At 39.5% G+C, this 23,055-nt stretch overlaps 1 protein-coding gene across 1 annotated transcript in view; it reads left to right on the forward strand.

The window, feature by feature from the left end:
* The window catches only part of DCDC2C (doublecortin domain containing 2C), a 143,027-nt gene that overhangs the window by 40,660 nt on the left and 79,312 nt on the right, over nt 1-23,055 (forward strand). Inside the window, exons 3-4 of the mRNA XM_037812796.1 lie at nt 3,259-3,335; nt 8,704-8,832. Of these exons, the coding sequence (XP_037668724.1) occupies nt 3,259-3,335; nt 8,704-8,832 (206 nt within the window). The remainder of the gene's footprint in view (nt 1-3,258; nt 3,336-8,703; nt 8,833-23,055) is intronic.

The raw sequence follows: 23,055 nt of genomic DNA on the forward strand, positions 1-23,055 counted from the left end.
TTGGACTATTGATTAAAGAGAAGTAAAGCCCGTTGAGTCCTTCAGCCTCTCAGGGCAGATGAGTGACAAGAATCTTTGACTCTGAGAAGTGTGAATGAAACTGACAGCCCTATCAGACAGTAGCAGAAAAATTACGTATGCTTTTTACTTTCTAGTAGATTATTACATGGAGTACAGAGGGAAGAAATCCAGAATCATATATTTAATTGCTGGAGTTATTATTTAATTAGGCACATGATATCAGGGTTAATGAATCATTGACACATCAAAAGAGCAATTAGCTAAATGTTACCGTAGTTTTATGCAATCAACAGAACACTGTTTCTTAGGTAGCTTGTACCTTAATAGAATTTTGCCAGGATAGTTTCTGTTGCTTTGCTTTTAAACTAGGTCAGCAAATTCATGCTAGTTGTTGATTTTTATGGTATTGATTTTTTCACTATTTGAAGTATGCAGGTGTATATAATTTTATGTATAGTATGACAATAGGATAAAAAGGGATGTAGATGTATATTACCATAATCTTCAATGCACTCCTTTTCTGCCTGGAATGTCAGAGCTATTTTTCACTTGTTGCCTCATTCATTCATTCATTCATTCATTCATCATTCAGTCATATTTACGAAATAATTATTTAACACCTATTGGCCAATCATTGTGCAGATACTGGGGATACTTTGTTGAAAATGACAACCAAGGTCCCTACTCTCAGAAAGCTTACATTCTACAAGGAGGAATCCAAAATAAGCAAATAAATAAATAAGAAATTATTAGGCAATATTACATGCAATGATGAAGGTTACAGTAAGATGGAGAAGTAGACTTCTATATACCAGCTCCATCTCCCTTTGTTCCTCTTACTCTTCTCTACCCCGAGACCCATTTCTCACACATGGCTTCCCTGTTACCCTTCAGAAGACCCAGAATAGGGAGGAACTCCCTCTCTTCTTTTACAAAAAGTTCTCAGGAAGGCATGAAATGTCAATAGTTTAGTACCCCTGTTAATGCTATATGTAACTTATTCTTAATTCTCATTAGGAATCTAGAGTACACAGATGGAGTGTTATTTATTCTTCGCAAAGGAACTTTTGTAGGTGACATTTTACTCAACTTGAAGTTAGTAGGCTAAATAACATGTCTTGTGGATGAGCTGGAGAAGCCTAGCAGGGAGTGGAAAGAGACATGGGAGCAGGGCCAGCCTGGTGGGAGGCCCAACCCAGGGGACTAGAAAGAAATCTGGTCCCTGGCTGGACCTTCAGTGCTGGACCATGCGTGGCAACAGACCTGGCAAGCCCTTAATGCTTAACTCAAGGAAGTTAAACATAATTCCAGGCAAACCCCTAATGTCTAACTCAAGGAAGCAAGAGTCTCTGTAAACTGGTGAGGCTTGGCACTGGAGCTGGAGGGGGAACAGGCAGCAGGGCCCTGGGCAACAGGGAGTTGAGGTTCAGAAGTCCAATCTCAAGGTAGAGTAGGAAAGGTGAGGGAGAAATACATTTGTCAGAACTGAATTACAAGCCATCAACAGGGACTTCTTGAGGTTAAGCCTTGGGGTTTCTCTGGAGCAACTTAAGGAGTGGTAGTGGGAGGATTAGCAGCTTTAGGCACAGGGAAGATGTCTCTGTAGACTTGGTTCCAGGTCAGGCCTGGCCCACTGGTGGACTTTGTGTGAGGTAATGTAGTATGTGCAGCACATCTCTACGAGCAGCTTATAGTGCAGTGGAGGAAGGACACATGAAAGTAAAAAGCAGTTGTGATGAGCGCTGAAAATGAATTATAATTAGTGGGAATATTGAAAAGGAATTGTCAATTCTGACTGGGCAGTGGAGAGCATGGTGGGGTGGAGGTGGGGAGGTTGGTTGGGGGAGGGACTCTGAGCTGGGAAGAGACTGAACAAGGGCACGAGGCATCAAAGACACACACAGGGCCTGAATGTGGACTGACTTGTGAACCAGAGATGTGGATTGGAACATAATATAGTGTGTTGGGTGACAGAGAGCAAAATAAGGCTGGTAAGGTAAATTGGAGAGGGAGAGACAGAAGTTGGAAGGCCATAAGTGCTAGGTGAGGGGATTGGACTTTGTTCTGTAGACAATGGGGGACCATCAAACAGTTTCAAGCAGTGGATTCCATGATTAGAGCTATGTTGTTAGCAATACAACTGCAGGAGGTGGGAAGGATTACAGAGAAAAGACTCTGGCAGGGAATCTCCTAATAGAATATTGTAATCATCAAGGTGAGAGGTTAATGGGGATTTGCACTAGGACAGTGGGAAAGCAAATGAGATAGAATATGAAAAGGGCAGAGGCAGACAGAGTTGATTATGGTTAATTGGATGTGAGGGATGTGTAAATGACTCTAAGTTTTTCAGCCTGGTGAATTGGGTAGATAGAGAACGAACAAGGAAAAAGTTTTTTCAGAGGAAGGTAATGAGTTGGGTTCTGGACACATGTAGATTGAAGTACCGGAGAGGAATCCTTGAGCTAGTTTGGGATCATGTCTGGTGCCCTGACCACAGCACTTAGCACAAGTGTGGTTAAGATTAGCTCCTAAATAAAAATTCCTTTTTTTCTGCTCCACTCTTAAAGAATAGGGTCATGAGGATGAGAGACTTTTTCTCACCTGTGACAGTGTCAGAAATTACTTTCCCACTTGGGTATCTTGACCCCAGTGGACTTGAGTCTGAAGTTGTAATGAGGCCACAGTAGTTGGCTTAGCTTCTCAGATCAGGATTCACAGAAAAGAATAGAAGGGGGTCAGATGGCTCAGTGGAGGTGTTCTTATCTGTTTGCCAGGACCCTGGCTCAAATCTCATGGTCTGCAATTAGAAGCCATCCCATCCATTTTTGAGGCCCCATAATTTTGTCAAAGTACTTGAAGCATGATAGGTCATTGATGTATATGTATCAGGCAATCATTGGGTAAATCCTTAGCATGAACTGTAAAGCCCTTTATTTACCACTCTATCTCTTGTGCACTCTGCAGTTTCCCACTTGAACCTTTTTTCTCCACTTGGAATACACAGCTTTTCCTCCCCAAATCACTTCTCATTTCACTCGTTAGAATTCTATCCACCATTCAAAGCCCAGCGTGAAAACCACTTTTCTCTCAATCCCTCCTAGCTTTTCCCCTGTGTTTTCCTTTGGCAAAGGGACCCTCATTTACTTATGTTTTGGGGGTGGTGCTATGTACACTGTTGTATGTAACAAGTGTTTATTAATTTGAATTGAATTCTGAGGCTTATTTTCCTTTTTGCAGATCAAACCAGTGGTGCATTGTGAAATAAATGTGCCTTCCAGGTGGCACACATTTCATCGCACATCCCGATACATAAAGTGAGTACAATATTATAGGTGAAAAAAAATCACAACTTGCCATAGATCCTTAAAAATAATACTCTGTAGGTTGGAAATACTCTCTGCTCCTTCTCTTTCTCTCTGAAGGTGTAATTCTTCTGTAGATTACCTTCTCTATGAGTCAGTCTTTCAATTGTTCTATTTCCGTCTCTTGAACTTTCATTTTGGAAAAGCAATACAATCACTATGCCATTGTTTGCAGAAGGTTTATGTGAGGATGGAAAGGTAAGGGTATCATACACACAATTTAGTCAGGTTCTTAAATTTATTTTTTAATATAACAGTTGTAGCTGCTGGATGTTGAAAAGAAATTTAAAAGTCATTTTCTTTCCACCATGAGCTTTTACTACCCAGGGGCCCTTTAAGATCACAGTGCATCCTAGTCAAGTCCTTCCTCAGGAACTGAATGTGTTGGAGTCTCAGTGCATCACTGTCCCAGGAAGACCTTATAGTGCTAGGCACATAGGTACTTTTCACCAAAAACATGTTTAGATGGTTTGAGACCACTTTGTGGGGCAATCTGCCTCATATTGTATGGGGCTGTAGAAGAGTACACAAACAAAACATCCGTTCAAATGCCAGTTTTCCATCTTATCAGTTTTGTGACCTTCAGCACACTTTCTCTCTTTGAATTTGTTTCCTTATTTGTAAAATAGGACTGACAGTATCCACCTTGCAAGGTTGTGGTGAGGGTAAACTTTGATAATATATCTGATGAGCCCTACACAGTGCTGGATTCACTACATGGCAGTTCTTTCCCCCAATTCCTTCTTTGGTTGAGACACTTTAATATTTTATAGTGAATAACTGGGAAGGAGGTGTCAGAAGTGTTGAAGATAGCACCTTCCCTTTTACTATGTTCTGCTCCAAATGATGTGAGTTTTAGTGAGTTACCCTATGAGATCTTAGTGTCCGATGGGACGTTAGGAGCAGATGTCCAGTCCAAGCCATTTGTCACACAGGAGTCACATCAACTACATTCCAGACAAGTTGCCCTTCTCTCTCAGTCCTGCCAAGCAAAGTGGGTGGTGGAGGGTTCAGGAGGTTGGAAAACTCCTTGGCCCGAAAGATCACCAGGTTGTGAAGGAGAAGGATAAAGGTCTGAGACTCTGAAACATTACCTGTGTATTAGTAGCTCCTCTCACTTATCCTCAAAACCTCCATTATCATTTCCATAGAGTTAGGCTTCTAAAATGAAGCCACCTCAATATAGGAAGATCTTCTTATGGCACCTTTTATAAATATGAGAGCTCTTTTTGAAAAATGAAAGATGCATTACTTCTAAAGTTCATGAAGGACATCATTTTTTTGTAGAGTGTGTATTTTTGTAGAGTGTGTAGAAATCTCAGGGAACATTATTGTAACATTGTGGGTCCTTGCTGGCAAAGACACTTACCCTAAAGCTACATTTTATGGGCGTGACCCCAAGATGTCAGTGTGTCTCTTACTGTGATAGAAGTAAACCATTTACTCTTATAGCTTATGTTCCATCCTTTTCACTGGTGAGCCAGAAATGCCACTAGATGGACCCAAATATCCATCCAAACACAGGAATTTTCCCTACAAAGAAAAGACCTGATCAGTTTGCGTGGGGACCTTATAACTATAAAAGGAAACAAAATAGTTGTTAGCTTTCAAAGTCTTAGATGTTCAAGGGTAAAAAGGCGTTTTGACCCTTCTTGGTGAATGGAAAAGCTGAAGTAGAGGAAGGGGTGACTTGCTGAGCTGATGTTCTGCAGGAGTTGGATGTTGGCGAGAGAACCTGACGCTCAGTTGACTGTCTGGGTCCCCACAGATCTTAGCTGGCTGTGACTGTGTGGGCTCGAAGTCACCCGTTTGGCAGTTGAGGTCCAGATTCAGGTCCTAGTTCTGTCACTAACTAAGCCTTGTAACTTTAGGCAGTTGCTGCACTTGCCCAACTTTCTCTTAGATATCAATTATGACTTATCCCACTTGTGGGAAGTGACTCACTCTCTCACTCACTCACTCATTCATTCACTCATTCAATTTAGATTAGTCTAGAAAATGAAATGATGAATTGAATGTATCATGGGAGAAAATATCTTATTTTGTTGTTTATTTAAAAGTGAGCTGGAACAGAGTTGTCTAAGTCCAGAGTGGTTTTACTGGGGGACTAGCTGCCTCTCATCGGGAGCCTGAGACCAGAGGGAGGGTGGGGAAAGAAAAGTCCCAGCCTTCAGGCCTCCTCTTTGACATGCTTTACCTGATACCTGAAGGAGCTGGGGTCTCTTGACTCTGGGGAAGTGGCTGAGAGAGCATCTTGTCTAATCCCCACATTTTGCAGATGAGGAAGTTTAGGGTCAGCATGAACTCTTACTGAAATTATTTACGGATTTCTTTTATATTGTTTAAAAAATCTCAGTTTACAAACTTCTCCCTCCCCCTTTATATGTGTATGTTTGATAATAATAATAATAGTCATGGCACATTAGTTTTAAAAAGTAATGGCTTTACTTTTTTCAAATTAAAATATTTATATTCTCATTTTGCCTTCATTTTAGCCCTGTGAAGCAGATGGAGACAAGTGTTCAGATTCTAGTTTTAGAAATGGGGAAATTGAGACCAAAAGAGAGTAAGGTCATTCATCTCTTCATTTGTTCACTCAGGGAGCCATCTGATCCATCCATCCCAGCCCACAGCCAGCATTTATTCAGTGCCTCCTGGGTACCAGGCCCTGTAGACCCCAAGTGACTCAGAAGTGGAGCTTGTCCTCCAAGAGCTCACAGTCCAATGGGGAAATGAGTTGTCCAGACATAGAGCTGCTTGGTTTTAGAATTAGTCCTAGAGTCCATGTCTTCTGACTTCTAGAGTGGAGAACTTTTCAGTTTGACTCAAATTGTAACATGAACTGGTTTTGAGGGGCAAGCTTTAGGGGTGAGTTACCCCAGGGTGGGGGAGGTTACAGGACAGGCAGCCAGTCCCAGATGTCGTGACCATGCTCACTGCTTCATTTCATTACCCCTCTACAATTGATTGTGACTGTCTGAGGATTGTGGTGTTAAAAGAAACAAAAGCGATTCTGACTTTTTTCAACCAATGATCATCAACGTATTTCTGAAACAGTGCACTTCTGATACCTCCTACCCGGTTATTCAGTAGTGAAGAGATGTGGGAGGTGGTGTGATGCAGAAGAAAGGGTACAGGCTTTGGAGACGGACAGATTTGGGTTGGATGCTTGGCTCACCACTTACCTCCCACATGACTTGGGCTTAGCCTCAGTTTCCTTTCTTTATCTTTAAAATTAAAAAAGAAATTCTAACAGGTAGTTTTCCCCCTAATTACATGCTCATTATAAAAAAATGTGGAAATACAGAAAAGTGTAAAAGATAAAAGAAAAATCACCAGTTAGCCCGTTCCTCAGAGACAACTGCTATTAACCTTGAACTCATTAAAGTTATTAGTTAAGTTATTTATTAGTTATTAACTTAAAAGTTAGTAAGTTATTCAAAGTAAAAAAACATTTACTTTGAGAGCTCTCTCTGTATCTTGCCTTTTTAGAAAACATTAATTATCTTTGAGCATTTCCCCATGTAAATACACTTTCAAAAATAATTTGTAAAGGTGGCATAATTTATTATTTTCTGGCCATGTCATAATTTATTTAACCATTCCTCCACACTTGGACATTTAGGTTTTTAATCTTTTTTATATAAATAATTCTATGAGAAACACCTTTACATATAAAACTTTGTCCATGTTTCCTGGGGTGGATTTCATGGAGTGGAATGACTGGGTCAATGGTTACTGATCTTGTGTATATTATTGATATCTATCTATCTATCTATATGTATATATATGTGTATGGTCAAATTGCCTTTCAAAGATTGTGCTAATTTTGAACTACATCAATAGTATATGAAAGTGCTGATTTCTTCACACTCAGGATAAGGATGTATGGTAAATATCTTTAAAAATTTAGACCAACATATAACATGACCTTGTTTAAGCATTTATTTCTTTTATTAATATTAGTAATCTGTTTAAAAAGACTGTTAGCATCAACCAATTAGGAAAACCAAGAGTTGGAAACATTGTAGCAAATGTTTATTATAATAGTAATAGCACATTGATTGAGATAGAACTTGAGTATAACATTGCTTTCTGTGGTTTATTTCAGAGCTGTGTTTTAAATATGGAAGAAGCTGGGCTCTGGTTTGATGGGGAGCCTCTTTTGCTTCCTTAGCAAAGCCTTAGCAAAGAAACTGATTCTCTTTATTGTGCACAAATATGTCAAATTAAAATTTGCATTGACTTTGAAAAAATAAAGGTGGGGGTGGGGGAAGAGAGAAAAGGGAGTGGAGTGTTTATAAAAATTTTAAGAAACATTGTTAAAGCTTTAAAAAACAAAGAAAAATGAATATATAGAATTATTCAAAACAAAAAAAAAGTATTTCCTTAGCTGAGTGGTGTATGTGGATTTGGATTCAGGTCTTTCTAGCTCCAAACCTATGATCTGTATTCTATTTCTTAATAATATTAAAAAAAGAGAGCTATATTTATCAAATTCCAAGTTATTTGCATTTAAGGAAAACAACGATAAAACAAAAATGTTACAATAAATAATAAAGTAAACAATTAAAAACCAGAATTTGGTTTATATATTGTTAAATGGTATCATTCATTGTTATTAGACTTAATAATTTTTTTTACCTTAAAACTTACTTTATTTTATTATTAGTTACAAGAGTTTGGAATGATTGCCAAGTGGCTCTGATTAATGGGACACCATCTCATTAACACCAGAGTACTAAAGACTTTGCATTAGGTTTTGAAAATAAAATCTGCTAGATACCCTCCATTCCCAACATGTAGAAATAGTAAAATAAACCCACTCAAATCACGTTGAAACTGTCTTAAAATTGCAAGAGTGAAATCGATTCTTTCTATTATCTTTTCAAAGGATTGTACATTATTTCCTTTAGGAGACTATCTTGGCTCCATGGGAAGGGAAAATAACTGCAGTTTTTAAGACAAAATTTCACCCCTTGTTTTCTAAATAGACACAATTTTCTTCCATTTTACCCATCATAGTAGTTGGAAGCATAATAAACATTTTTTTTTTTAAAGTAGAGTTTTGTCCTGTTTCTCTGGGCATTTTATATTTTATGAAAAATATCTTATATTTTCTCAACATTATTGTTATGTCACCAGGTTTTAAGATGTTCTTTGTGGCTTGATAACGATACTCTGGGAATGGTGTGGTATGTAACATTAGTGAGCTGTTCAGCACATTGCAATTTTATCATTCTGTAATATATGATTTTCTTTTTGAATTTCCAATGTTTTCCCCTGAAATTTAAGGTATTAATGTTTTTTTTTTTTGCAGTGTTTTCACAAATGGAAGATTATTTATTCCACCTGTAAAAATTATTATACCCAAATTCACTCTCTCAGATTGGAGTAACGTGCTGGCCGTGATTGGAGAAAAAGTCTTCCCTCTAGGAGGTGTTCGAAAGTAAGGAGGATCTCTCACCTGTAGGAGAACCAAAGGTCATAGAAGCTTGTTTTTGTCCTTTTATGTGAGAGTTTCCTGTTTGGATCAGCAAGGTCTAAATGGTTTATTGTAAACCCTGATTTTCTACTTATCCTTGACTAATTATTTCTAATTCTTTCAAAGCAGAAAATACTTTCTCTATCTCTAAACCACACAAAATTTTAACCAATTTCATTCATTTATTCATTCAACAAAGTTTATTGAGCATCCACTGCCTGCTAGGTGTGACAAATACAGCATAACAAGGAAGCCTTGCTCTCAAAAAATCCCTATTGAGTAGACCAATAATTAAAGCTTAATAAGATGCTGAATTGGTAGAATGCAGGCTTCTGAGTTTATCTGAAGAAGTCGGGGAAGCCACTTGGGGAAGCCAGTGTTTGAGCTGAGGTTTGACAGGTTAGTGTGGGGAATGCGTTGCGTGGGAGCACAGCAGTGTGTACAAAGGAGGCAGTGTTGTGAACGCCTACTAGCGTGGGCTTTGGGATGAGATCTGGAGTCAGATCCCACTTTTGCGCCTGTACCTTCGTTACCTCAGATAAATTCTTAACTTCTTGAGGTTCATTTCCTCATGTGGAAAATTGGAAATAATAATAGTACCCGCTTCTGAGAGCTGTAATGAGAGAATATATGCAAAGTGCTTTCCCTTGTGCTCGGTGAAAAGTGAGCATTATGGGAGTGTTATGATTGGTAAAACCTGACAAAGCATGACTTAATGGGGGAAACACTGCATTGTGTAATAATACAATTCAGTATTATTATGAGGGAAGCAGCTTGAGCAGGGCCGGAAGAGCTGTCAAGGATTCAGATCATGAAGGTCTTACATGAATGCAAGGAACTTGGTATCTTGTAGCCACGGATCACATTTGTGCCCAAGAAAGTTCACTGTGGCAGTCATGAAGGTGGATTGGAGGTAGAGAGGTGAGACATGGGAACTGGGTAAAGTGACGATAATCTGGTCAGGCATTTAGGGAATGAGTGAAGCAGGGTGGTAGCTGTGGGAGTGGAGGGAGATGCTTGGGAGGTTGAAATAAGTCTTAGTTCTGACTTGGTTATGAAGAGAGATGGGGAAGGAGGAACCCATGGGATTCCTGCCTTGAGCAACTGAACTGATTGTGATTCTTCTCCTAGGTGGTGAACATGAGAAAGGGAGCAGGTGTGGTTATTGATGAAAATTGACAATTTCATTTTTTGCTTTTGAGGAAGTCAAAAATATGACACGTCTGTGGGACATCCAAGCCTGCGGTTTGGCTGGAGTTGGAGGCTGGAGTTTTAGATCTGGGATTTGTTAATTCATTGGCCTTTGAAGTTGTGCATATAAAACCCTCCTGGGAGCCAGTTTAGAGTAGGAATTGCAAGTCAGATGCCTCCAGGGCTTCAATCAGCTACTTGTTGCTGCGTGAGAATGTGGGTCTATTGTAGCCAGATCAGATTTTTCATAAGGAGGCAGAAAAATAAAGTCTTTTCAAACAGACAATAATCATTCTCTGATCAGGTTTTTTTTTTTTTTTTTTTAAATCATGGCCTTATTTGTACCCAAAGGTGAGGTTTTAGGCGTCCTACAAAAGGACCGTTTTCCTCTGTATCGATGACCTAGAGAATCTTTGCTGGCATGGGCGAAATTTGCTGGCTCCAATTTGCTGCCTCCTTTTTGTGCTCACATCTTGTACTTGCTTTTCATCTCTTTCCCTAGCCTCTTTAAACCAATGCCTTGTTTGGACTGTTTGGTTCTTGATCCACCTTTACCTTTCGGTGCCATGTTTTGGATTCTCCTTGGCACCTTGCTCTGTAGCTATGGAATATCTTGCCCTTTGCCTGCCCTGGCCCTGGTTTCTAGAACCTCAGCTGGGCAGAGTTTAATAACTCTCCCTTCACTCCCCCAATTTTTTAGGAGAGTTTAGAATAGGAGGAAAGGGAGACCACAAAAGTGAGTGCAAAAAGCAGTCAGAGAGGAAGCAGGCAATTCAGAAGAGGGTGAACTGTAGAAACCAGGGCAGAAATGGCTTCAAGGAGGAAGGATGTCAACACATACCCCAGACAAGTTATGATGAGAATCAAAACTGCTTTTTGGATCTGACAATTAGTGGTTGACCCTGCCAAGAGGCATTTCAGATGGAAGCCGGATTGCTGTGGGCTGGTGCTTGAATGAAGGGTGAGAAACTGGAGACTGTGAGTGTAGAATGGAGTGTGGCTGTAAAAGGAGAGAGAAGAGATTGTGCGGGACATAGCATGGTGCTTAAGGGGGGATGTTGGGCAAATCATTTTTGTCATTTAGTAGGGAGACACCTGAGCACGTCTCTCCTGAGGGTAAAGCCTTGGTGGAGGAGGAGAGGTTGCAGATGAAGGAGAAAGAGGAATAATTGGAACAGATGGAAGAGGGTGTGACCCAGAAGTTGGGTGGAAGGTTAAGCTGTGGGAGGTAGAGGGTTCTTTCTTTCTCTGAGGCAGGTCGGTGGAGGTGAGGGTGAGTGCAAATATGGAAATGTTTTAGGTAGGAGGGAAGGAAAGTGAGTGAATCACTGCCTGATAATCTCTGTAAAATAGGGGAAAAAGGGTATCACTTGAGAAAGTATATAAGGGGAATGGGAGGGGGTGAGTGGGACATATAATAGAATTGTTGAGCAGGGGTGAGGACCCAGGTTAACTGGATGCTGCAGATTTCCAGTGTAACTGACCTGCAGCTCTGTGGGGTTCTCTGACACTCTGCAGCCCAGGATCAGAGAAGAGAAGGCAGGCGGGTGGCTTAGCCCATGGGTTGAGCATGGTGGAGGGACAAGCAGTGGAAAGCGTTCAGTGTGTAAGCAAGAGAGGTTTTAAGGTACAGCAGGTGGAGTTAGAGCTGGCTATGGAAGGAAGTGAAGCCAGAGATAGTCCAGTGGTCTTAGACCCCAGGGTCCAGTTATTATAGCAGATCATAAGGAGGGAGCTGAAAGGGAAGGACAGACCAAGAAGGCTAAGACGTTGCAGCATGAGAGGTGAAGACGTCAGAATTGAGAACATTTCTGGAGTGATGATAAGTTTTAAGGTATTGCTGTGGAAGTGAGCTGAGAAAACACTGGAAAGACAAAAATCTGTAAAGTTAAAAAGTAAGGAAATGTGATATGATGCTGAGTATTGCAAGTGTCATTTTTGTGGACAGTGTTAGTCCCCTGAGTGATGGTAATGTTGGATGGGAGGATAACAACATTTAATCCTGTTAGACTTTTTTTTTTGTCATTGGAGATAAATTAAACATAAAAGCTTGATTTATAATCAAAAGTTGTGATGCCAATAACGAAAATTGATGTATCTACTTGTGAATTTGGATATTTAGTGGAATGGAATAATAATTAACCTAGTAAGGTTGGTGAATAACTGAGGTAGACTTAAATGTTCCAGAGGAAGTTAGATAAGTGTATAAAAATCAGTACTGTAAATGCCCAAATGACTCCAGAACACAGTTATAAATTTTAGTGAATTACTATTAAAGAAATAGAGACATGGAGTAGATAGACTTTTGTATATTTTTGAAAGAAACCAGAAACAATAGTGGAATTAATCATAAATATCACATATAGAATGGTAGCGGTGAAAATAAGAGAGAAAATCTTTGTATAGAGGGAGTAAGCAATCAAGTACAATATTTAGAGGGAAAATAGGATATTAGATCAATAAGCTTATTTTTTTCTGGGAATTTAATTCTTTATGGCTGAGTTTAGAAAAAGCACAGACCTTGGACATAAAAGAAATGCTTAGAAAGTACAGATACTAAGCTTGAAAGGATATAATATGTACGTTAAAGACTTTTTAATTATCAGTGTACATATTACCTTTGAATGGAATCTGTAGCTAATGTTCAACATACATTTGAGAAATCATTCGTAGGTTTATCTTTACCTGTATTTATCATTCCTCAGATAATGTTAATAATATGAATTGGCTGAGATAACTATTATACCTTTTCCTTGAGTTAGTTCCAAACTTGGCCAGTTATTCTCAGTGATATTAAAATTAGTTGATTTATTCTATAGTTTTGAACTTTTGGTGTTATATGTATAGTTCAGAGAAATCTTTGAGAAAACTTGTGCATGTATCTCTATGTGAGGGATGATTGCAGGTCTTGGTATAAGAAAAAATGTGTCTTTTAAAAAACATTTGTTGAGCACTAACTATGTGAATGGCACAGTGCTAAGCATCAGAGATACAGCAGTGAGTGTATCAGGCCTGGCCCTTTATCCCCATTGAACTTATGGTCTATCAGGGAAGACAGATGTCAGATAAGTACTTACAGTTGAGGGCAGTGTATTTGTATTTTAAGAGAGGGGGGCTCACAATGAGGGATATAACTCAGTCTAGGAATATCTCACAGAAGAAAAGCTAGCTGGATGATCTAAGAACTGGAAGGTGAGTGGAAGTTGGGGTCAGGGCAGGGACCAAGATGAGGCAGTGAAGCATTTGCATGACTCTGAGAGCGAGGCCTCCTTATTTGACTTCCCTAGTTGCTTCACTCATGTTTCTGTAGCCCTGGGCCTGGTTGGGGAAAATTCAAGAGTTAGGGAAACACTTTGAGTTGAAGAGCCAGCAAGACACATGCCAAGAAAAGAAAGAGATTTAGCATGGCTGGCGGAAATTGAGGACGAGAAGGAGTAAATTGCCCAAGGTTCTACAATCCTGAATTCGTTCCATATTACCCACTGGAAGGAAAGGGTGATGAGTGATCCTTGAGAACCCTTTGAGACTCTGAAATACAAATATTTGCAGTTGCAGCTTTCAATTCAGTTGGTATTTGTTGAGTGCCTGCTATGATCTAATGCTATTCCTGGAGCTGTGGGTGAGTAAAAGCCAATCAATCACTTAAATAAAAAATCTCATAGGATGCACTCCCTGACATTCAGAAACTTACAGAATCATTGGGAGTCTAGTCCCTTCAAGGAACAGGTTATAATGTAGAGCAGTGCTGAGTCCTGGTAAGGACAATTGGTTCTATGGGAGTTCTTGGAGGCGGGAGGTCAGTGGTCCTGTAGAAGGAGAAGGCTTTATGGGGGTGGTGTCTGACCTGAATTCTAAAGAATTGGGTAGTGGAAAGTTAGGGAGGTGTTCTGGCGGGTGGGAACTGCATGGACAGCTGCAGGGCAGTAGGAATGAAGATGCTGTGTAAGAGTCCTGGGGCAGGCAGAACCTTGCATTTTGGAAAATAGGGGAGATAAGCTTGGATAGACAGGGTTGAAACAGATTATAGAATGCCCTAAGTGGCTAGATATAGAGTTTTAGGATGTCTAAAGAGCTAATTATGAATGGCAGAGTGGAACAAACATGCATACAGGCACACTCAACAAATGAACATGGCATTTACTTTGGCCCAGACTCGCTGTACTAGGCCTTTAACCCCGATAAGGCAGGAACTTCCCATCCTTGGTGTGCCAGTTTGGATATATTATGTCCTCCACAAAGCCATGATCTTTTAATCCAATCTTTTGGGGGCAGACTTATTAATCTTTCTGATTAGGGTGTCACCTCTTGATTGAATGTTTCCCTGGAGATTTGACCCCACCCATTCAGGGTAGGCCTTGATTAGTTTACTGGAGTTCTTTAAAGGGGGCTCACACAGAGAGCAGGAGGACAGAAAACACCCTGGGATATGTTAAGCCAAGACCCAGATGGTGCTGACGCTTTGAGATGCTAGCCCATAGTTTGTTCCAGAGAAGCTAAGAGAGGACAAAATGCCCCAAGGGCAGCTGAGAGAGACATTTTGGAGATGGTTGTTGAAAGTAGACATTTGCTAGCCCAGAGTTTGCCTGGGAGAAACTAAGAAAATACCTCCAGACGCTTAGAGAGAAACATCCTGGGGGAAAACCATTTTGAAACCAGAACCCGGGAGCAGATGCCAGCCATGTGCCCTCCCAGACGACAGAGGTTTTCCGGATACCATCTGCTGTTTTTCATTGAGGGTACCCTATTGTTGATGCCTTGATTTGGACACTTTTATGGCCTTAGGACTGTAACTTTGTAACCAAATAAACCCCCTTTATGAAAACCAATCCATTTCTGGTATTTTGCATAACAGCAGCATTAGCAAACTGGAACACTTAGTTTTCCTTACATTGCTCACCGTCACTAGTACTACTCTGCATTCTATACACAGCTCTTCTTTATAAACCATCATGGGTGCTTTTAGAAACATCAACATCCAAATTTGGGAGAGACTGGTGAAATATGAGCTGGATTTTGCCTATCTTCATGGGCCTGACTGTGAAAGAGAATGGCACCCACTCCCAAAGCAGCAAATGGTCTGAGAGAAGCAAAGTAGGCCGTTACCATGACAGCAGTGTTGCCATCAGTTAGTGGCATCTGCTTGCCTAAATTGATGTCCCTTTTGGCTTGGCACCAGTATGTACTGTTCATCTTGCCTAATTCAGAAAGTAGCATAATCTAGGCCTGTGTAAAAATTATAATGCATATGCGAATATGTTGGGTGGTTGCCTAACCTTATCCATCCCTCCAAATAAAACTGATTTCTCAAGTCTCATGTCATATTGAATCACTATGTTCTTTCATTTATTGATTCAACAAATGCTTATTGAGAGCCTGCCAAGTTTCTATAGTGGAGAACATGGCAGGTGGTGTTTCTGTCCTCATAGAGTGGACATTCTATGGGCAGACAGTAAACTCAGTGGATCCACGATAAAATACCAGAGAGCTTTAAAGAAAAACAGAGTAGGGTAGGGGATGGTCAGGGAAGGGTTCTTTGAGGAGGTTGCATTTAAGGCAGATCTGAATGACATGAAGAAGGATAGCATATAATGATCTAGGGGAAGATCATTCCAGTCAGAGGGAACCGCAGATCTAAAGATCATGAGATATAAATCAACTCAGTGTGTTTAAGTATTTGAAGAACAGCCAGATGGGGCTAGTGAGAGAGGTGGAGAGTGGTAGGAGATTGCTTTGAAGAGGGAGTGAAGGGTAAGATCAGATAAGACCTTGGAGATCAAGGTATGGAGTCTGAATTTTAATTTGAGAGTGTTGTGAAGCCATGGGAAGGTTCTGAGGCAGGGGATTTTATGCCCTGGTTCATGAGGTGAGGGTGAGGGACAGACTACAAGTAAGGAGACTTGTGTGGAGGTTGTAGGTAATGCTGAGTGAGAGACCATGGTGGCTTGGCCCAAGGTGGTCAGATTCTGTATATATTTCAAAGGCTTATAGGATGGAACTTCCTGATCAGTTCTCTATGGGGTATGAAAGAAAGAAAGTGATCAAGGGCGACTGCTATCCTTTTGGTCAGAGTAACTGGTGTTTGGTGGTGCCATTCTCTGAGATGGGGAAGTGGAAGGGAGAGCAGGTTTTGGGGGAGACAAGAATTCATTTTTGGATATGTCTAGTTTGAGATGCTTATTAGATGTCTGAGCAGAGATATGCCAACTTAGATACATGGTATGGAGCTCAGAGAAGAAGTCAGGTTGGAGAAGTAAACTAGGGGTGTATCAGTGTAATGGGTGGTATGTGATGAAGTTAGAAGTAAAGAACAGGGCTGAAGACTGAGTCCTGGGGACATCTCCTAAAGCAACTATCCCATTCAACCTCATATTATGGTTACTTGTGAACTTGCCGCAACCCTCTTATGATATTTTAAGCTTCTTAAAGCTTGAGACCATGTCTGATAAATCTGTTTTTTAATCCCTCAAGAGTGGTGAAAACAGCTAAGTTAACCTTTGGAATCTGTGGATTGTGAGGTGCTTTGTACTTCTATATCCACATTTCAGGGGTCTCAGACCAAACCTGGCACCTAGAGATTTTGAAAGCTGAACTGAAAATCAAATATACCTTTCAAGAGTTACACACACTTAAAAATCAAAAAAAAAATCTTGTTAAAGATAAGGATTTCAAAATTCCTTTAGGGCAGACTGTACCTTTATTTTGGGGAAAAAGCCAAATTGGCTGTTCAGTTATTTGTAAGGCAAAGGATTTGAGAGAAACTTACAGATATTTAATTACATTTTCTCCTTTACCTCCAATCATTAAGGAGCATTTAAAAATGTAATAATTGACATTTGTATAATGCTTTCAGTTTACAAAATAATTTTACAAATGGTTGTTTCATTTAGTCCTTGCCTCCTCTGAGATCGGTAATGATTGACATCCCTAGCATTTATCTAGTGTTTTATAGTGTACAAAACACTTGTATTTATATTCATTATCTCATTTGATGCCCATATTCCTGCTGCTCATTTTCATGCAGTTCACATTTAGCGAAAACTGCAGTTCTCTGAACATGACGTATACGTTCACATTTTTATGTCCAAGCAAGTATATTTTCTTTGTGTAAAATCTCCTGCCTGCATTTTCCAACCATTGGATTCTTATTTATCCTTCACAACCCTGTTCACCAAGGAGAGGGCTTTGTTCCCTTTCCTAGGGGAGAAGGATATTGATTTAGAGAAGCGTGGCTGGGGAACGGGCTTCAGAACTTAGGCTTTTTAAAGGCTGGACCCTGGTGGGGCTCAGTGGATTTGAACTAAGGTGGTCTGTTGGGGCACTAGCATTGAGCCATCAAAGAAGCACCATTCTTGTGCATGTTTTGTCTCACCACTGAATGAAAAACAAATAGAAACCTTCTTTTGCTTGACAAAAAATGTGAAGCTCTTTTGATTTATGGTGGAACATTCAACTTGAACTTTTTTCAGCCCCCCCCTCCACTTTTTTCTAATTACACCATCTTGGTAATTCATTTTTCTATCCGTCCTCCTTCCACTCTGAAACCATTAGTTCTAACTCCCTATCATTCTTGTTTTCATGTTACCATTGTCTTAAGCACCCAGAATTAAAACCTGGAGTCATTTTTGACAGTGTGTGCATCACCTCATACATCTGTCAGTTGTCAGGTCTTTTTAGATTCTGAATTGCTGTCTGTAGTTTCCCCCTACCTGGACAAGAACTTGAGCATGTTTTCATTATCTCTGGTCTCCCTCCCAATAACCCCTATTTTACACTACATTTTTTTTTTTTTTAATCTTCATTTCATTGAGATATATTCATATACCACGCAGTCATACAAAACAAATCGTACTTTCGATTGTTTACACTACCATTACATAGTGGTACATTCATCACCCAAATCAATCCCTGACACCTTCATTAGCACACACACAAAAATAACAAGAATAATAATTAGAGTGAAAAAGAGCAATTGACGTAAAAAAGAACACTGGGTACCTTTGTCTGTTTCCTTCCCCTATTTTTCTACTCATCCATCCATAAACTAGACAAAGTGGAGTGTGGTCCATATGGCTTTCCCAATCCCATTGTCACCCCTCATAAGCTACATTTTTATACAACTGTCTTCAAGATTCATGGGTTCTGGGTTGTAGTTTGATAGTTTCAGGTATCCACCACCAGCTACCCCAATTCTTTAGAACCTAAAAAGGGTTGTCTAAAGTGTGCGTAAGAGTGCCCACCAGAGTGACCTCTCGGCTCCTTTTGGAATCTCTCTGCCACTGAAGCTTATTTCATTTCCTTTCACATCCCCCTTTTGGTCAAGAAGATGTTCTCCGTCCCACGATGCCAGGTCTACATTCCTCCCCAGGAGTCATATTCCACGTTGCCAGGGAGATTCACTCCCCTGGGTGTCTGATCCCACGTAGGGGGGAGGGCAGTGATTTCACCTTTCAAGTTGGCTTAGCCAGAGAGAGAGGGCCACATCTGAGCAACAAAGAGGCATTCGGGAGGAGGCTCTTAGGCACAACCATAGGGAGGCCTAGCCTCTCCTTTGCAGCAACCGTCTTCCCAAGGGTAAAACCTGTGGTAGAGGGCTCAGCCCATCAAACCACCAGTCCCTTATGTCTGTGGTCATGTTAGCAACCATGGAGGTGGGGTAGGCGAATACCCCTGCATTCTCCAGAGGATCCTCAAGGGGGCACTACATCTTTTTTTTTCCTTGTTTTTCTTTTTTTCTTTTTTTTTTTTTTAACTTTCCCTTCTTTTTTAAATCAACTGTATGAAAAGAAAGTTAAAAAGAAAACAAACATACAATAAAAGAACATTTCAAAGAGACCATAACAAGGGAGTAAGAAAAAGACAACTAACCTAAGATAACTGCTTAACTTCCAACATGTTCCTACTTTACCCCAAGAAAGTTACCTAGTATAGCAACATTTCTGTGAACTTGCTCTTACTATATCCATCAGAAATTAACAGACTATAGTCATTCCTGGGCATCCCCAGAACGTTAAATAGCTTATCTGTTCTTCTTGGATTACTGTTCCCCCTTCCTTAATTGCTCTCTATTGCTAGTTCCCCTACATTCTACATTATAAACCATTTGTTTTACATTTTTCAAAGTTCACATTAGTGGTAGCATATAATATTTCTCTTTTTGTGCCTGGCTTATTTCGCTCAGCATTATGTCTTCAAGGTTCATCCATGTTGTCATATGTTTCACGAGATCGTTCCTTCTTACTGCCGTGTAGTATTCCATCGTGTGTATATACCACATTTTATTTATCCACTCATCTGTTGAAGGACATTTGGGTTGTTTCCATCTCTTGGCAATTGTGAATAATGCTGCTATGAACATTGGCGTGCAGATATCTGTTCGTGTCACTGCTTTCCGACCTTCCGGGTATATACCGAGAAGTGCAATCGCTGGATCGAATGGTAACTCTATATCTAGTTTTCTAAGGAACTGCCAGACTGACTTCCAGAGTGGCTGAACCATTATACAGTCCCACCAACAATGAATAAGAGTTCCAATTTCTCCACATCCCCTCCAGCATTTGTAGTTTCCTGTTTGTTTAATGGCAGCCATTCTAACCGGTGTTAGATGGTATCTCATTGTGGTCTTAATTTGCATCTCTCTAATAGCTAGTGAAGCTGAACATTTTTTCATGTGTTTCTTGGCCATTTGTATTTCCTCTTCAGAGAACTGTCTTTTCATATCTTTTGCCCATTTTATAATTGGGCTGTCTGTAATATTGTCATTGAGTTGTAGGATTTCTTTATATATGCAAGATATCAGTCTTTTGTCAGATACATGGTTTCCAAAAATTTTTTCCCATTGAGTTGGCTGCCTCTTTACCTTTTTGAGAAATTCCTTTGAGGTGCAGAAACTTCTAAGCTTGAGGAGTTCCCATTTATCTGTTTTCCTCTTTTGTTGCTTGTGCTTTGGGTGTAAAGTCTAGGAAGTGGCCGCCTAATACAAGGTCTTGAAGATGTTTTCCTACATTATCTTCTAGGAGTTTTATGGTACTTTCTTTTATATTGAGATCTTTGGTCCATTTTGAGTTAATTTTTGTGTAGGGTGTGAGGTAGGGGTCCTCTTTCATTCTTTTGGATATGGATATCCAACTCTCCCAGCCCCATTTGTTGAAAAGAGCATTATGACTCAGTTCAGTGACTTTGGGGGCCTTATCAAAGATCAGTCAGCCACAGATCTGAGGGTCTATCTCTGAATTCTCAATTCGATTCCATTGATCTATATGTCTATCTTTGTGCCAATACCATGCTGTTTTGGCAACTGTGGCTTTCAAATAAGCTTCAAAGTCAGGGAGTGTAAGTCCTCCCACTTCATTTTTCTTTTTTAGAGTGTCTTTAGCAATTCGAGGCATCTTCCCTTTCCAAATAAATTTGATAACTAGCTTTTCCAAGTCTGCAAAGTAGGTTGTTGGAATTTTGATTGGGATTGCATTGAATCTGTAAATGAGTTTGGGTAGAATTGACATCTTAATGACATTTAGCCTTCCTATCCATGAACATGGAATATTTTTCCATCTTTTAAGGTCCCCTTCTATTTCTTTTAGTAGAGTTATGTAGTTTTCTTTGTATAGGTCTTTTACATCTTTGGTTAAGTTTATTCCTAGGTACTTGATTTTTTTAGTTGCTATTGAAAATGGTATCTTTTTCTTGAGTGTCTCTTCAGTTTGTTCATTTCTAGCATATAGAAACATTACTGACTTATGTGCATTAATCTTGTATCCCGCTACTTTGCAAAATTTGTTTATTAGCTCTAGTAGCTGTATCGTCGATTTCTCAGGGTTTTCTAGATATAAGATCATATCATCTGCAAACAATGACAGTTTTACTTCTTCTTTTCCAATTTGGATGCCTTTTATTTCTTTGTCTTGCCGGATTGCCCTGGCTAGCACTTCCAGCACAATGTTGAATAACAGCGGTGACAGCGGGCATCCTTGTCTTGTTCCTGATCTTAGAGGGAAGGCTTTCAGTCTCTCACCATTGAGTACTATGCTGGCTGTGGGTTTTTCATATATGCTCTTTATCATGTTGAGGTAGTTTCCTTCAATTCCTACCTTTTGAAGTGTTTTTATCAAAAAGGGATGTTGGATTTTGTCAAATGCTTTTTCAGCATCTATTGAGATGATCAATTGATTTTTCCCTTTGGACTTGTTAATGTGTTGTAATACATTGATTGATTTTCTTATGTTGAACCATCCTTGCATGCCTGGAATGAACCCCACTTGGTCATGGTGTATGATTTTTTTTAACGTGTCTTTGGATTCGATTTGCAAGTATTTTGTTGAGGATTTTTGCATCTATATTCATTAGGGAGATTGGCCGGTAGTTTTCCTTTTTTGTAGCATCTTTGCCTGGTTTTGGTATTAGATTGATGTTAGCTTCATAAAATGAGTTCGGTAGTGTTCCATTTTCTTCAATGTTTTGAAAGAGTTTGAGTAAGATTGGTGTCAGTTCTTTCTGGAAACTTTGGTAGAATTCCCCTGTGAAGCCATCTGGCCCTGGGCATTTATTTGTGGGAAGATTTTTGATGACTGATTGGATCTCTTTGCTTGTGATGGGTTGGTTGAGGTCTTCTATTTCTTCTCTGGTCAGTCTAGGTTGTTCCTATGTTTCCAGGAAATTGTCCATTTCCTCTACATTATCCAGTTTGTTGCCATACAGTTGTTCATAGTATCCTCTTATAATCTTTTTAATTTCTTCAGGATCTGCAGTTATGTCACCTTTTTCATTCATGATTTTGTTTATATTGGTCTTCTCTCTTTTTGATTTTGTCAGTCTAGCTAGGAGCTTGTCAATCTTGTTGATCTTCTCAAAGAACCAACTTTTGGTGATATTTATCCTCTCTATTGTTTCTTTGTTCTCTATGTCATTTATTTCTGCTTTAATCCTTGTTATTTCTTTTCTTCTACTTGGTTTAGGATTGGTTTGTTGTTCATTTTCTAGCTTCTTCAGTTGATCCATTAGTTCTTTGATTTTGGCTCTTTCTTCCTTTTTAATATATGCGTTTAGTGCTATAAATTTCCCCCTTAGCACTGCTTTTGCTGCATCCCATAGGTTTTGGTATGTTGTGTTCTCATTTTCATTCGTCTCTATATATTTAGCAATTTCTCTTGCTATTTCTTCTTTAACCCACTGATTGTTTAGGAGTGTGTTGTTTAACCTCCAGGTATTTGTGAATTTTCTAAGTCTCTGATGGTTATTGACTTCTAATTGTATTCCATTGTGGTCAGAGAATGTGCTTTGAATAATTTCAATCTTTTTAAATTTATTGAGGCTTGTTTTATGTCCCAGCATATGATCTATTCTGGAGAAAGTTCCGTGAGCACTAGAAAAGTATGTGTATCCTGGTGAATTGGAATGTAATGTCCTGTATATGTCTGTTAAATCTAATTCATTTATCAGATTGTTTAGGTTTTCAATTTCCTTATTGGTCTTCTGTCTGGTTGATCTATCTATAGGAGAGAGTGATGTGTTGAAGTCTCCCACAATTATTGTGGAAACATCAATTGCTTCCTTTAGTTTTGCCAGTGTTTCTCTCATGTATTTTGTGGCACCTTGATTGGGTGCATAGACATTTACGATTGTTATTTCTTCTTGCTGAATTGCCCCTTTTATTAGTATATAGTGACCTTCTTTGTCTCTCAAAACATCCCTGCATTTAAAGTCTATTTTATCTGAGATTAATATTGGTACACCTGCTTTCTTTTGGCTGTAGCTTGCATGAAATATTTTTTTCCATCCTTTCACTTTCAGTTTCTTTGTGTCCCTGTGTCTAAGATGAGTCTCTTGTATGCAACATATTGATGGTTCATTTTTTTTGATCCATTCTGCGAATCTATATCTTTTAATTGGGGAGTTTAATCCATTTACATTCAACGTTATTACCGTGAAGGCATTTCTTGAATCAGCCATCTTATCCTTTGGTTTATGTTTGTCATATTTTTCCCCTCTGTCTATTAATATCCT

This window comes from Choloepus didactylus, chromosome 20 (genome assembly GCF_015220235.1).
Source record: "Choloepus didactylus isolate mChoDid1 chromosome 20, mChoDid1.pri, whole genome shotgun sequence".
Lineage (NCBI taxonomy): Eukaryota > Metazoa > Chordata > Mammalia > Pilosa > Megalonychidae > Choloepus > Choloepus didactylus.